Source organism: Drosophila sulfurigaster, chromosome 2L (assembly GCF_023558435.1).
Source record: "Drosophila sulfurigaster albostrigata strain 15112-1811.04 chromosome 2L, ASM2355843v2, whole genome shotgun sequence".
NCBI classification, from domain to species: domain Eukaryota; kingdom Metazoa; phylum Arthropoda; class Insecta; order Diptera; family Drosophilidae; genus Drosophila; species Drosophila sulfurigaster.
In genome coordinates this window covers 30297135-30313224 of record NC_084881.1, presented here as the reverse complement: position 1 = coordinate 30313224, position 16090 = coordinate 30297135, and the positions used below count along the sequence as shown (strand labels likewise).

The 16090-nt window shown below is 47.9% G+C and overlaps 1 protein-coding gene across 3 annotated transcripts in view; it reads left to right on the top strand.

The window, feature by feature from the left end:
• LOC133835358 (protein dachsous) overlaps window positions 1-3619 on the top strand; it is a 74239-nt gene extending 70620 nt beyond the window's left edge. For all 3 annotated transcript variants that reach the window (XM_062265379.1, XM_062265378.1, XM_062265380.1), the window contains one exon: window positions 9-3619. In XM_062265379.1, the coding sequence (XP_062121363.1) occupies window positions 9-3436 (3428 nt within the window). In that variant the 3' untranslated portion in view covers window positions 3437-3619. The remainder of the gene's footprint in view (window positions 1-8) is intronic.
• Window positions 3620-16090: the final 12471 nt, after the last annotated feature.

Here is a 16090-nt window from a genome sequence, read left to right as displayed (position 1 = left end):
TTCTGCAGGTACCGAGCTGGGCGCTGTCATCGCCTCCGTTTCGGCAAATGATGTCGACACCTATCCCACTCTGACCTATCGCCTGGGCAGCGACTCCCCCGTTGAGGCAGAGAACCTGGCCCTTTTTGGCCTCGATCGCTACAGCGGGAAACTTGTGTTGAAGCGCAGTCTCAACTACGAGGTACAGCAAGAGTATCAGCTGGAGGTCATTGCCTCCGATGCGGCGCACGAGGCACGCACCACGTTAACAGTTCGCGTGGCCGACGAGAACGACAATCCTCCCATCTTCCTGGCACAAAAACCTCCCGCCTACTTTGCTCTGTTGCCAGCTGCCTCGGAACTGGCAGACAGCGCATCCATGGATGTGGAGCTGTTGACTGTGAATGCCACGGATGCAGATGCCGAAGGACGCAACTCGCAGATCAGCTACAGCATCGAACCTCCTTTAGCCGGCTTCAGCGTGCATGCCACAAGCGGCATCGTCTCGGTTAACATGAGCCAACTGCCAACTGCCGAGTCCAGCAGCGGGGATTACTTTGTGCACATCTTTGCGCGTGATGCGGGTAAGCCAAGGCTGAGTGGAGCAACGTTGCTGCGCGTGCAGCCAGGAGACATTGGTTCGGGTCGTACGCAGTTCTTGCAGACGCAGTACAGAGCGCAGATCAGCGAGTCAGCCACAGTTGGCTCGGTGGTTCTGCAGCTGGGCCAGGATGTCAAGGATCAAACTTTGAGCATTGCTGCGGGCAACGAAGAAGCCGCCTTCGAGCTGTTGCCTTCCAAGGCGATTGTGCTGGTCAAACAACTCGATCGGGAACGCAACGATTTTTACAAATTGCATCTGATCCTGAGCCAACCCACAGCAGGATCAAGCTTTGCAACAAACTCCAATTCGAGTGCTGGCATCACAGTGTTTGTGAGTGTGCTCGACGCCAACGACAATGCGCCCATTTTCGATCCGAGTGCCAAGTACGAGGCAGAGATCAGCGAGCTGGCTCCGCTGCGTTACTCCATCGCCCAGTTGCTGGCAGTCGACGCGGATCAGGAGAACACGCCCAACTCCGAGGTGGTCTACGACATCAGTTCCGGCAACGACGAGCACATGTTCACCATCGACTTGATCAGCGGCGTGCTGTTCGTAAACAATCGCCTGGACTACGACAGCGGGGCAACCAGCTACGAGCTCATCATTCGCGCCTGCGACAGCCACCAGCCACGCCCACTGTGCAGCCTGCAGGCGTTCCACCTGTCGCTGCACGACGAGAACGACAATGCACCGCAATTCCCGCTCTCCGAGTACGTGCACTTCCTGGGCGAAAACGAACCAATCGGCAGCTCTGTGTTTCGCGCGCATGCCAGCGATCTGGATCGCGGTCCCTTTGGGCAGCTCAACTACAGCTTGGTGGCGGCCACAGACGACGACAGCTCGTGGCGTTTGTTCCGCGTCGATGCCCAGTCGGGCATTGTCAGCTCCGGTGCGGTGTTCGACTACGAGCAGCGACAGCGCTACCAACTTCAGCTGCAGGCCAGCGACATGGGCGGCAGGAGCGCGCGGGTTGCGGTGCGGGTCGAGATCGAGTCGAGGGACGAGTTCACGCCACAGTTCACGGAGCGAACGTATCGCTTTGTGCTGCCAGCGGCGGCCGCATTGCCGCTGGGCTTTGTCGTGGGCCAGGTGATGGCCACAGATGCCGATAGCGGCGTGGATGGTCGCGTTGTCTACCAATTAAGCGCGCCGCACGGCCACTTCAAGGTGAATCGCAGCAGTGGCGCGGTGCTCATCAAACGGAAACTCGACGACAGCCTCATCGACGATGGCCGCGATATCAGTTTGGTGATCTCGGCTTCGTCGGGTCGCCACAACTCGCTGACGAACATGAGCGTCGTGGAGATCGCCCTCGACCCGCTGGCGCATCCCAACACCAACCTGGCCTCGATTAGCATTCCAGGTGCGGGCAGCTCTTCCTCTGGCTCTTCAGGTGGCAGCCTCAGTGACTGGATCGTGGGTCTGCTTGTCTCGCTGCTGCTCATTCTATGCGCCGCAGCGGGAATCTTTCTCTTCGTCCACATGCGGAGTCGACGGCCCCGAAATGCTGTCAAGCCGCATCTCAGCACCGAGACGGTGGGCGTGGGCAACTCCAACAGCTATGTGGATCCCAGCGCCTTTGACACGATTCCCATACGCGGTGGCATGACGGCAGCAGGAGTTGCGGTCGGAGTGGGAGCTGGTGCTGTGGCCTCGGGTCAGTTTGCGCCACCCAAGTACGACGAGATTCCGCCTTTCGGACCGCATGCGGGCAGCTCAGGCGCGGCCACCACCTCCGAGCTATCGGGCTCCGAGCAGTCGGGTTCAAGCGGACGCGGATCGGCGGAGGATGATGGCGAGGACGAAGAGATCCGCATGATCAACGAGGGACCGCTGAGTCATCGGGCGGGTGCAGGCGCTGGCAGCGACGATGGACGCATCTCGGATATTTCCGTGCAGAACACCCAGGAGTATCTGGCCCGCCTCGGCATTGTGGACCACGATCCCAGTGGCAGCGGCGGCGGTGGTGGTGGGGCCTCCAGCATGGCGGGCTCCAGTCATCCCATGCCCATGGCTATGCCCACACTGCACATGTTCGACGAGGATGCCACAGCTCGCTCCGACATCACCAATCTCATCTACGCCAAGCTGAACGACGTCGCCGGTGGCGCGGGATCGGAGCGAGGAAGCAGCGCGGATGATGCAGCCACAACGGCAGGCAGCATTGGCACCGTGGGTCACGGTCATGGCCATGGTGTAATGGCCAGCTACGGCGAGGTTCCAGTGCCCGTGCCAGTCGTCGTCGGGGGCAGCAATGTGGGTGGTTCGTTGAGCTCCATTGTGCACAGCGAGGAGGAGCTGACGGGCAGCTACAACTGGGACTATCTGCTCGACTGGGGACCACAGTATCAACCACTCGCGCATGTCTTCTCCGAGATTGCTCGCCTGAAGGACGACACCATGTCGGAGCACAGCGGTCACAGTGGCAGCGGCGCTTCATCCAGTGCCAAGAGCAAGCAATCAATGGCCCACTCGTCGCACTCCTCAGCAGGCGCGGGCAGTGTCGTGCTCAAGGCTCCACCACCCAGCACACACATTCCTCCACCTCTGCTGACCAATGTGGCGCCTCGAGCCATCAATCTTCCTGTGCTCGGCAATTCCGGAGGTCTTCGACTGCCGCCCCATCTCAGCCTCGCTAATCTGCCGCGTTCTCCCATCGGACACGAAGCCAGCGGTGGCTTCAGTACTTCCTCGGCCATGTCACCCTCATTCTCGCCCTCCCTCTCCCCACTGGCCACGAGGTCGCCTTCGATTTCCCCGCTTGGTGGACCGCCCACACACATGTCGCACGTATCCCTGCCCCGCCACGCCCCTCAGCCGAGCCAGCGAGCCAATGTGGGCACGAGAATGTAATCGAATGAAGATGTAATCGTAATGTAATCAGTGTGATCACCATTAGAGCATAGAGTAGTCGTAGTGATTGTCCCCAATTAGATCCCTAAGTTAGTGCCACAGACTTGAGCAATGGAGCGCAGCTGTACATGCATAGTATTACCACACACACACACATCCTTACACACACACACACACCTGGGTGATGTCACAATCCTCTGATCCTGAATATGTCAATGATATTTATAAAAGTTATTTCACTTCAACAATGTAAACTGATTTCCTTCTTGAAAACTCCCCAGACTATTTGTGACATCACTTTCATAGGAGTCATTTATCAGACAAAGCTCACACACACCCAATACACACACACATAAACTGTTGTTGTACATATAGTAGGATCATATTAGTATATAGCATATCATGTAGATCGACCACAAAGCCAACAAAGACTCTCTGAAATTCGCTTGGTTGACTCGCCCTGCAGTGCGTCGTCAACTTGGCAAACGAACAGACAACGAACCAAGCCAGCCATAAGTTGTAAGCATTTCATAGAACGCGGTAAACGCTAGAACTAAGTGTTAGTATTTTAGATCTAGGCAATAGGACCAACCATTTAGCTATATATATATGTTATGTAGAAATGAAATCAAGTGCACTTGCCCATTAAACATTATCGAAATCAGCATCACAATCGAAATCATAATCAGCATTTAAATCAACATCAGCATCGCATGTCTGCCTCCATTCGCATTCCCATTAAAATAACAAAACTGAAAGAGAGCGAGAGAAAAGAAGAGAAGAGGAATTTGTATAAAGTTGTTTTTAGTAATCATTGGAGAGCCCTTGTAAATGTTTATTCGTATTTAAGATCCATTTCATAGTCTACTATAGCAACGTATCCGTAACGTATTTTTACCCTCGTATTCAGTGCTTAAGTTAGTCCCTACTTAAGTTAAGATTCACTTCAGAGAACGAAGAGAGAAAGGAGAGGGAGGAGAGTGCGTGTAATGCTACTTGTGTAATTGTTTACGATTTAGCAAAGCTGTAAAAATATCGATAAGTCCAAGAGTATGATAATGTATGCACTGCTCCACTCTCTCTTTTTATATTAAGTTGTAACTAGTTGGTAATAGCGAAAGAAATCAACCGAAATAATTAAACATATTAAATAAAAACGAAAATAAAAAAAACTAAAATACATATGAACCACTCTCGAGTTATTCGTTGTTTTGCTTTTCAGCAGATCTTACCACATTCGCATTCAAACAAATTGCTGTTGTATTTGTGATTAATTTCCATTAACGTGGCGGGCCTCGGGGGCAGCAACAAGCCAGCAAGCGACCACAAAGGACTGCACTTTTGTGGCATCCACCTCGACATCGAGTAGCGAGAGACCTGAAAATGGAAATGGATTGCCGGCCGAATGCCTTCATTATTATTATTATTTTTTTGCAGTCTCCTTGCTTATTTTTTCGACTGTTTTTTTTTTTGCTGTTGTATTTTCGGGGCAAAAGCAAAAGTGGCAGCCACGCCTACGACGCAGAGTGAAAAGGGGTTGCAACAAGGTCTTGAATAACTGCCACAGTGCAATGGAGTCGACTCTTGTCTTTTAACTCGCGACTGTTGTAGGTGGCAAAACGTATCTGAACTCTTGAACTAGCACGCCACATACGCAGAGACTTTGTAAAAATCTTCGGCTTCGGCTTCGTCTTCCTCTTCGTCTGCGTCTCTTCTTCTGTCTCTCTTCTTGGCTTGTTGTCTCTGTTTTTGAATCTGAGTCGCTGATAGGCAAAGCTCTGCTGCAGCTGCTGTTGCTGTTGCAACTGTTGCAATTGCTCAAGGTTCGCAAACAAATTCTAGACTTTTTGCAGATGCAACACGCAAGCATGAAAGAGGAGCACATAGAGAGAGAGAGAGAGAGAGAGACAGAGAGAAGCCAAAAGTGACGGCCGCTTTGTCTTCATTTCAAAGTTGTTGCCTGCACTCATTTATTTGTTTCTGATTTCTGGCCAACACCACACCTCCTCTTAGCCCTCTTCCCTCTATAACCCCTTGACGCCTCGCTTGTGCTTAGCCTGTCGTCATTATCATTATTTGCTGCACACTCCCTTTAGCCCAGTTGAGTTATTTCCTTCCCATTTGCCAGATTCGACTCTGACTCTGACTTTGACTTGGACTCCTGTTGGTATCAGTTGCAGATCATGGCGAGAACTGTTGAAATTTGTTGAGACGAAGAGAGAGCAAGTGAGAGAGCAGCTGCTAGTTATTATTAGCGGCAGTCAATTCATATTACAGTAAATACAAATAACATCGACAGCCAACAACTATGCCACCTGGGCAGAGAGACAAAAACACAGAGACAAAGAGAGAGAGAGCAAAGGCCTCTAGCTAGAGGAATCTGGGAGACTATGATGATGCCATTGACTCGACTGCAATAGCTTCTCTCTCGGCAACCTCGCCAACGACGCACATGATGAAGATGAAGATGATGATGATGATGGTGATTATGGGTTATGTTCGTCTAGGTATTCATTTGGGCCACGCAGCATTTTTTGGGGTGTGTACGCAGACAACGTTGCCAACAAGAAGAAGAACAACAACAGCAACAACAACAAGGCGACAGCGGAAAGTGAAAAGCCTTAATTTGTTATAGTCCAAAGACAATAACAACAAACACAGTCTCAACAACGAAGCTGAGCCCAGCCGTTGGGTTATTTTTAAAGCCATTTAAGTGGCTTCGACTAGCGAGTTGTTGCTGTCGTTGCTGTTGCTGTTGCTTTGGCTGTTGCTGTAACTATGAGCACGTACTCGTATTGCAAGCAAGCCTCACATTGTTCTATGCGTTGCGTTGCCTCGGACGGATGGACATTTTTCACTTTGGCTGTCAAATGGGGAGACTTCGACAGCTTTTAAAGCTGGGCCAACAGCGCCACCAAGGCACCAAGGCACCAAGACATCGAGGAACTCTCAGCCATGCCCACTCAAACTGCAGACAGAGACTGGATATGCTTCATTTCTTTGTAGAGCAATTCAAGGTTTGAGGACTTCGACTGCGACTGCGACTGGGCTTGGTCTCTCTCTTCCGATTTGCCAGCTGATTGCAAAATAAGTGATTTGCGAGCTTGGCTGCGTGATAAGATGCAATCAGTTATGGATGCGGGACAATGCCAACACACAACTGATACCATCAGAGTCAGAGATGCTTTTGACGGCCCTCTGGCATGCTGCTGCAGCCACATTATGCCTTTATAATTTGTCAATACATCAAGCGCACAATAAAGCGATTATGAGTCGCAAGTTGGCAAGTAAATCCCATAAAGGCCAATCTCAATCTCTCGCGCAACTGCATCGGAATCTTCATCTCAAGGCAATGCGTACGAAATACGAAATGCGAAATACAATAATAATTTTATTTCAACTCAAATCGTCGAGGAGCTGATGAGAAAATTTAAGCCGCCAGCGAGAGCTGAGCAAGCACAGATTCAGCAGCCATCAAGTTGAGCTGCAGCCTAAGCTCCTCCAAAGCCTGACTGAAGACGCGCGCTTCAACTCGGTTGGGAAACAGAGACAGCGACAGAGACAGAACAGAGAGTTGGAGACTTGGAGGAAGAGGCTTAATAACAATTCCATTAGCGGCTAATGTCTTCATTGCAAGTGTCAGTTATGGGGGCGCGAGAACTGAGAAACCAGCGAGACAGAGACAGAGAGAGAACGAGGTCTCCTCTCTTTCCGCTGGGTGATGCTAAACTGACTGACCGGGCACAGCCTACGTCCCATCATCACCCAGAGGAGGAGAGTCGCCTCCTTCTGCCCCTCCCGATTGCAGGTTGCAGGTGGCAGGTTGCAACGAACGTCTCGCATGTCAGTTTAACACTTTGGCGCGCAACTTCATCTGTTGCCTCTTCAAATGCTGCAAATCCTTTGAAGTTGCTTTTTATTATAGCGCGCGCTTGATTATTGTCCAAATTTATGGCAAATACCTGCACTAATAAGCTCGTTCTGCCGCCTCATCTCATCGCCGCTCGTCCCGCCATCTCCGTTTTGGAATTAGCATTCAAGTGGCCAACAAATGCGAAAATAATTGCTACCACGAAAAAGCCATGAAAAGAGGGAGAGTATAAGCAACGGGAAGGGGAAGGGGAAGGGGAAGGGGTAGAGTAGCAGAGGCAACTGCAGGGGATTTGCTAATTGTCGACATGATTGGCGCAATCGCCAGTTACCAACTACAACAGGAATAATAAAGAGATCTTTTACGAGCAGCAGTTGAAGTTCGTTGTCTAAGTCTTTTGTTTGGCCAGTGTCCATTTCCGGTTCCGCTAGGGCGGCAACGCACCAGGGGCGAAACTGCTCAGTTCCAGCGCCGCTTTTGATCCACAATCTCCACTCACACACAAACACACTTAGACAGAGAGACAGCCTTGGAGTGCATCAAAGAGAAAAGATCCCGACGCCGCTGCCAAATGTAATTCGATACGTTTTTGGACTACACTGGCGCCGCTGCCTCCGTCCAGCGCCTCCTCCCCCCTCCCCGCGCTCTGTTGGCTGATGATTGCAGATATGATTTGTGCGAGATGTGCTTGTATTTCAGTTTAGATCGCAGTCCCTATTGCGATGACGACGACGACGATGACGAACTCGGTGTAGGGCAAACAGGAATCCATTAGAGACTGACAAGCAGGAGAAGAACTACAACCACGCTGCATAATGAAACACGCGCAATCTGGCCATAATGGCAATGTTCTTGCCAATAGAATCATTGGCCATCCATCCATCCATCCATCCATCCATACAATATCTATCCTCATCATCCATCGAGTTGAACTCCAACTCCAACTGCAAATCAAACCCAATTCCAATCCCAATCCCCCACAAAGGCAGCCATTAAAATATAATAATAGCTGCCATAGCTGCAAATGTTGTGTGCCTTGTTGTTGCCAGTTGCAAGTTGCTTTCCCCCAGCAGCAGCAGCAACAATAATAGCAGAGGCAGCAACAGCAGCTACTGTGGCCAAACAATTTGGACATGACACACCAAGGAAGCAGCTACGATGCGATGATCGAAGCTCATAATGCAGCCAGCGAGTGGGAGGCGCGCAGAGAGAGAGAGAAAGAGAGGGAAGCGCAGAACGTCAAAGCTAAACAAGAACAATCTATCCAAATGTCCATCTATTGTGCAGATAAAGCTGCACCATCTTCGTCTCCATCGCTGACGCTGTCTCAGTCTCCGTCTCAGTCTCCATCTTCTGTGTTGCGCGTGTGTCTAGGGATTTGTGTGAGCTTACACTTTGCGCAATCCAACTGCAAACTACAAACGGCGGCTGATGAAGATTAGCCTTGTTCCTTCCCCCTCTCCACTCAGCTAACTTTGCGTTGAGCTGCTGCTGATGCTGCTGACATTGATGTGCCACCAGCAGCAGCAACCACAGAAATAGCAGCAGCCATTTTTGCTGCCATTGTTTCGACGCGCCGTCGAATGCTTCTCTCTCATTGTTGTTGTTGTCCTTTTAGCATCAAAAGAGATTTGCATTTTATCGCATTGCATTCGCCAACGGAAATAACAAAATCAACAATCCACAAGCAACAGCAACAACAACAACATCTTCGTCTTCGTCGTCGTCGTCATTGTCGTTGTCGCTGTTTGAGACCCGCTGACAGTCGGACAGTTACTCAGCTTGCTCGATTGAAGTTTATAGCTTGGAGCAGGAGTAAAAAAAGGAGCACGCTGAAGCTGAAGCTAAAGCTAAAGCTGGCGGATGCTCAGTCATTTTCGGCGAGCTGTCAGTTAATTGAAATATTCGTGCTGTCGTCGCCATCGAATCATCGTCATCAATGTCAGCTCGCTATGGCTACTCATTAAAGCTTCGCTTAGAAGCGGCGATTTACATGGCCAAGACAATCAAAAAAGGCGAAAGCTGAAGCTGAAGCTGCAACTGCAACTGCAGCCTGCTAAGCGGTGATCAAACACAAAACGTGTTAATGTGCCAAATGAAACGATGCAGCAGTTGTCAGTGGATCCACATGTGGATATGGATGGGAGGCCACAGCAAACAGTTGCTGCTGGCATTGCGGACAGAGGATGCTGCTGCCAGCCAAGGAGCGCGCTACCCGCTGTGCCACAAAGTTAAACAGAATCAATTTATAAATCAGCGCACTGCGCGGCTTTAAAGGTCAGCGATAACAACAACAGCAGCAGCAGCAGCATCAGCATCAGCTAAAGCAGCCAAAGCACCCTAAGGAGCTGGAGGGGATTGGCCAGGCCAGGCTCTTCGTTTGCGATGAGCAATTTATTGTGTCAAACTCAATTATACTCGTGTGATATTTTTGTTGCCCACAAAACAGAAGAAAACAAAACAAAGCCAAGCAACAGCAGTAACAGCAATAACAGCAACAGCAGAATGCCAACCACAAAAAGGAGCAACCTAAATTCTCGAAATGCTGCAACTTTGGCCCGCGAGAGATGCAACAACAGAAAACGGCAAAACAGCAACAGAATCAACAACAACAACAACAACAACAGCAACAACAAAGCCCCAGGCAAATGTCTGGGCTTGGAACTGAGAACTGAGAACTGCGAACTGCAGCCGAAATGAAAGAAGAAAAGTTACAGATAAATGAGCTGAATCGTTTGGCGAAAGGCGCAATTCAACTGCCAAAATAACAAAAGCCCCAAAAAAGCAGCAGCAGCAACAGCAACAAAAAACGACTGAAAAATGAGAAAAACAACAAGAAAAACACGCAAAGGGAAGACAACAACAAAAAGTGATGTGCAAAAGAAAGCGAGTAACTAGTCGACTTGCGAATACCCTGCACTCGAAATGAAAATGCAAAAGTCAAAAGTGCTAAATAGAGTAAGAGATGCGCTCATCTGAGTGCAGCTCATTAGCAAACGCTTCACCAAAAAGTGCCTTCCCAAACAGAAGTTGCAACTGCAACGCCTGCTCCCTTGCGGCGGCTCGCGACCAGGCAACACTCACTTTTTGTGCACTGGGCAGCCAAGAATTTCACGTTGACACTTTTAAGTGGACATCAAGCAGTTTGCGCATATTTGCCTCCCTCTCTCTCTCTCTTCCTCCTCTCTCCTTCTGCCTCGCTGTACCCCATCAGTCAGAGAAGGAGACAGAGACAGAGACAGAGGCTGAGTTAGGAGCCACAGCTGCAGCTGCAGCAGAGACACGGCACAGCACAGAGCAAAGAGTTCGCTTCACTTCGAGTTTTGGGCTCTTTTGGAAATTTACAGTTGGTGCGCGGGGGGAGGGGAGAGAGAGTGCGAGTTATGCGATCTTTGGACTCTTAACGATTCGCTTTTGTTGTTGCTGTTCTTATTGGGGACTCTTTTTCTCTCTCTCTTTTTGTTTGTTGGACAGTTGCCCAGGTTCGTCCTGCAGCGCAGGGTCAGAAATTCAGTTAATTTAGCGAGAAATGTACAAAAGTTGTCAGCAACTGCCGAGCGCAGAAAAGGGGGAAACACAGGGGGGAAGGGCCTAGAGGTCGACTACCCAGGACAAAAGAGAACAGTCTTCAGTCTTTCTATCAAAGAGTGCATTGCAAATATGCGAAACAGTTGCATCAAAGGACACAATTAGGCCCCGTCGATGAGGAGGAGGCAGCTCCTCATCAAAGGCTCCAAAGCCGACTATAAATCTTCGACACATAAACAAAATCCACGCGGAATTTTTATTGCTTATTATTGCCAAGCTTTGGCTTTAGCTTTGAGTTTAAGTTTGAGTTTGTCTTTGTCGCTGGCTGTTTTGTTAACTGCCTTTCAACTGGCGACTGCATTTCGCATTTCACAGATTTCGCAGAACCAACAACAACAACAATACAAAAGTATCGAGTTTCATTTCCTGTGTGCAAAATCGCTATAGAAAGCCCGTTCACTTGTCATTATGATTCTGAACAATGGCAAATTTGCAGTGACCTCCGCCTCAGAAAGATCTCTTTCTCCTTGTGGCTCCTCTGAAATCAGATCCTTGGCGAAATCATTCGCACAATCAGCGCACACAAATCGTAACGATTTCTCATTTTAATCAATTAAAAAGTCAACGGTCGTTGCCTGCGATTCCGATTCTCTGTCTCTCCCTCTCTCTCTCTCTCTCTCTCTCAACTGCGAAAACTAACTGTAAATCGCTGACACTTGCCGAAAATATGCCAAAGAGTCTCGGATCTGAATCCAAGTCCGACTCCAAGTTGCAGTCGGAATCGGACTCTGAGTACAGTTTGTTTGATTAATGAGGTGAAATGTTGTGAAATATTGTCGGTGCTGAGACTGAGACACAGAGAACGCATGTGTGTGTGTGCGTAAAGGGCGGGCTTGGGTGGCAAATGGGGGAAGAGGAAGGAGAAGAGGCAACAGATCAAATGGAAATCAATACCTACATGAAATTTAACGCCTCGACAGATTCCCGTTGCCAGTTGCAAGTTGCAAGTTGCCAGTTGCCAGTTGTGAGTTCGTTATGTTATGTGCAATGTGCGCCCCCGTTGCCATCACGCGAGCTTCGAGTTGCACGCTGTACGTTGAGAGTCTTGTTCCCCCGCTCCAAATATGGGGAGACAACTGCAGTAACAGCAACAGCGGCAGCAGCAACAGTTGTCACAGCAGTCAAAAATGCTGCAAAATAAAATAAAGAATTTTCAATAAGTATGCGACAAGTAATGCCAAGAATGCACGACTAGAAGTCACCCTCTGCTCCGGGCAGTAAGATGTAGAGGCAACTCTATTCGAATACCAAAAAAAAAATAAGAAAGCTACAGTCGAGGGGGGTCGACTGTGAGATACCTGCTATCCATTTTGAATAAAAGCAAAACAGTGCACAAAAATACTGAAATATGCCAAAGGCTATCTTTTTGGTATATTGATATAATAACATTCAAGATATACCATATACGGTAAACACAAGACAGGGCGGTATTATTCCAAAATATACCAAATTAATATACCAAAAAATACTGAAATACTGGAATTTAAGGTATATTCATATAGTGTCATTCAATATATACCATACAGAGCAAAATATACCATAATTATGCCTAAGTAACTAAGACCCGTAGTGTTCATACAGACGGACAGACAGAAGGACATGACTATATCGTCTCGTCTATTGAAGCTGGTTAAGAATATATATACTTTGTGGGATCGGAAATGCTTCTGCCTGTAAGATACATTTCAAAGAGGCACAAAGTTATAATAGCCTTCTACCCTATGGATAGCGGGTATAAAAACAGAGTACATCAGGTGTGAACGTGTTAACGTCAGTTCAATGAGTCCAAGTTGCAGGTGTTCCCAAGCGAGTGGAGTGGCAAAATATTTCAGCTTCGAGTGAAACTAAATCAATAAGCACGCGGCGTATACTTAATCAAGACATAACTCGCGCTTTCTGCACAATCTGTAAATCTATAAAATCGATAATCCCAGTGATTAGCATGATGGGAATGATTAGCAGCTGGCGCAAGAGTTTCGACTTTTGAAGTAGGAGTATTCAGTGCGCCAGTTTAGCAATCGATAAACAGAGCTGCATTATCGATTGGCGGCGAAAGCGTTGCTACGCCCAATTGTAATCGATCGGGCTGCGTTCTCAGATCTCTCGACATATCCCGGGGGCAATCGCTTCACACCTAAACGCATTTCTCTGCTAGAGTAGGAGCAGAAGAAGAAGTTGGCAAGAGGTTCGACAAAATAATATTCGTTTGTCGTGGCAAACTGCTGACCCAGTTTTGTGGCAACAACTTGAATAAATATGGAACTCTGGTGCAGTAGTGCAGCAGAGACTGAGACTAAGACAACAGGCAGCGTGCAACGTGCAACAAGCAGTCGCATTAAATTCTAATAATTCGCTATTATGACATGATAGTCACGTATTAAGCAAAGCAGCAGCAGCAGCAACAACAGCAGCAGCGGCAGCCAAAATAGCAAACAGAAATTATGAGACGGCCCACAACCGGTTAGTCGGCTAGACACAAACCCCAAGCCCCCAAAACCCATAACCCAAAACAGCCAAAAACTCAGACAGCAACTCAGAGTGGAAGTTGAAGTCGGAGTTGGAGTTGGGATTCGGAGTCGCAGAGTCGATTGGTAAAATTAAAATGAATGCGCAAATGCCAAAATATTTGAGGCAAACAAAATTTGCATTCGCATCGTAAAACTGGCCCAAACCAATGCGAGCAATTCTCGTGCCACACGAGGCATGAGGCATATGGGGCAGCTCATATGCAAAGAGGGGCTAGAGGGGACTGTGTTGCCACATACGAGACTGCGGGTAATGTTGATTTTTTGGCATACGGGCATCAGGAACGCGAAGCATTTGCATAACAAAGGCGCAAGACTTGGCGCCTTCAGGCAAGTAAACAACCTACTCTTCCCCTCCTCTGCCCCTTTCGATTAAGCCCTCCCCTCCCCTATAGCAACACACTGATTGCCAACCCCCCCAAAGCTCCCTCGGCACAAACTCGAAGCAAGCAGCCATTTTGGCATTTGCCAAGTTGCGTTGACACATTCTGCAGTCGCTGTGGCTGTTGCAGTTGCAGTTACCACAGCGTTGAAAACCCACACACACACAAAGCGTTCGTTCTAGTGCTGATCGATTTGTGCCCCCTTAATTTGATGCCAAAATATGGCGCACACACGAATTGTGTTTCTCATATTTGAGCTGCAACCAAATATGCATATGATGCAATGACACGAGCTGACTAAAGGCAAGTGAACAATGCAATAAGCACAATACTATTATTTGATAATAAGTAGAATATAATACTTGTTGGATATTCGGGTAGTTAGTTATTTTTGTGATTTGACAATGAGTGGTAGAAATGAAAAAGAACTTTTAAAACTAAAATCACTTTTACTAAACTTTTTTGTGGATAATTTCCAACAGTTCATTTATTCATTAATCATTCTAATATTAAGGATTGCACTTGTTAGAAAGTTGTCTCGGACAGTCACCTAATATGGCTCTCTTATAAAATATGTTCATCTTGAACGCTATATTTATGCAGCTTAATGCAGTTGCAAGAATCGAACTCTTTTTCATGATATTTATTCTTCATCTTATATTAAAGATTGCAGTTTCTCTTTAGCTTACTTCGTCATTCACCTAATATTTCTGTTGTCTGCAATAGTCAACACACTATACTAAAAGTTCTTCATCTAAAATGATATATTAATTCCTCAGATTGCACTTGGCACTTTAAGATAATGTCATTAAGAATCCCTCGAGCTCTGTTACAAATATGCTTGACCAGCTCGGTTGGTGACGTGTTGTGTTTGCTGCACCCGCGCTTGTGGCGAAACTTGAACTTCGACTTTCAAAAAGGCAGCAACAACGCGAACACCGCAAACTGGCAGCTGACTAATGAGAGAATTATGCAAAAGATAGAACGAACGCTTGGAAGCAACAACAACAGCAACAACGCTGCGTATGCGCAATACACACACACACTCAGCAGGAGGCAGCTGAAAAGTGGCTCATTAGCCTCCGTCTATGGCGGTGGCTAATCGGAGCAGAGCTCCGTCTGGTGAATGGCAACGACAACAGCAACAGTAACAGCAACCACATGAGACAACTATCAATGTATCTCCGAGTGCGCGAGCAAAACGGCAACAACATGAACACATCTTATCAGGCAACCAATTAAGACAAAAAACTGCAAAACTAAACTTGAAAATGCCAATGCGAAAATCGCAACGCAACGACAGCAAGTATAAAAAGACAACTCACATTTTAATTTGATTTGGCAGCGGGCGACAGAGAGCTGAAGTATTATTCGATTTCGATTTCATTTACGATTAACAAACATATCACAGTTAGTGAGATCCGAATAGATCTATTCACTATTGAGTATTGACTGGCCATGTAATGAGCGACGTGTGACATGGCCAATGGCAATTGCCAATTGACTCTGTTGGCAATTGGAAACCGTGTCTGCCACCTGCTGCTGCTGCTTTTGTTGTTGCTGCTGTTGTTGCTGCTATTGTGTGTTGTGACTGCCACCAATTGTGCGATGCTGCGATAGAGAGCGAGTCGAGTCACCAACATGTCAAACAGTCAGTACCAATTGGCCATAATTCTAGATCAAATCACAAACCACGAAGGTCGAAGCAAGGAGAGAAAGAGTGGAGCAAAAGACAGCGACTAATTGAATCACATTTGTGAGGAGGAGTTGCAGCTGCCCACGCATCACGCTCAACTTCTAGCAACTCTAGATTCCATTTGCATTGGCATCTGCTGGCTTCGATTTCACGTTCAAAGGTTATGACGTTGTCGTGTCAACGTTTCATTATTTATTGTTTGTGTGCGCGAAAAAGGGTTTGCCGCCGGCCCCGAAAACAAAAGCCAGCTAATGCGCCCACTCCTCGGCCTGTCTCTCAGTCGCAGTCTCAGTCGCAGTCTCAGTCTCGGTCGTAGACTGCTGTCTGTTGCCTGTCGCCACAGTTGAAGTTGTTCTCGTCCTCCTGCTCCTGTCAGTTATTAATGGAACGCCATTGTCTGCACAGCATCTTGTGAGCTGCTCTAACGGCGCTTTGATTTCCCTTCAGTCTACAAAATTAGCATTCAATAGACGCCAATCAACGCCCAAACTAAAGCTCTCTATTGCATCGGTTCTTAAGAGGGGGGAAATGTTGATCAGCAAATTATGCACAATTATGCGCAGCTCACAAACCAAAATCAAGTAGGAACAA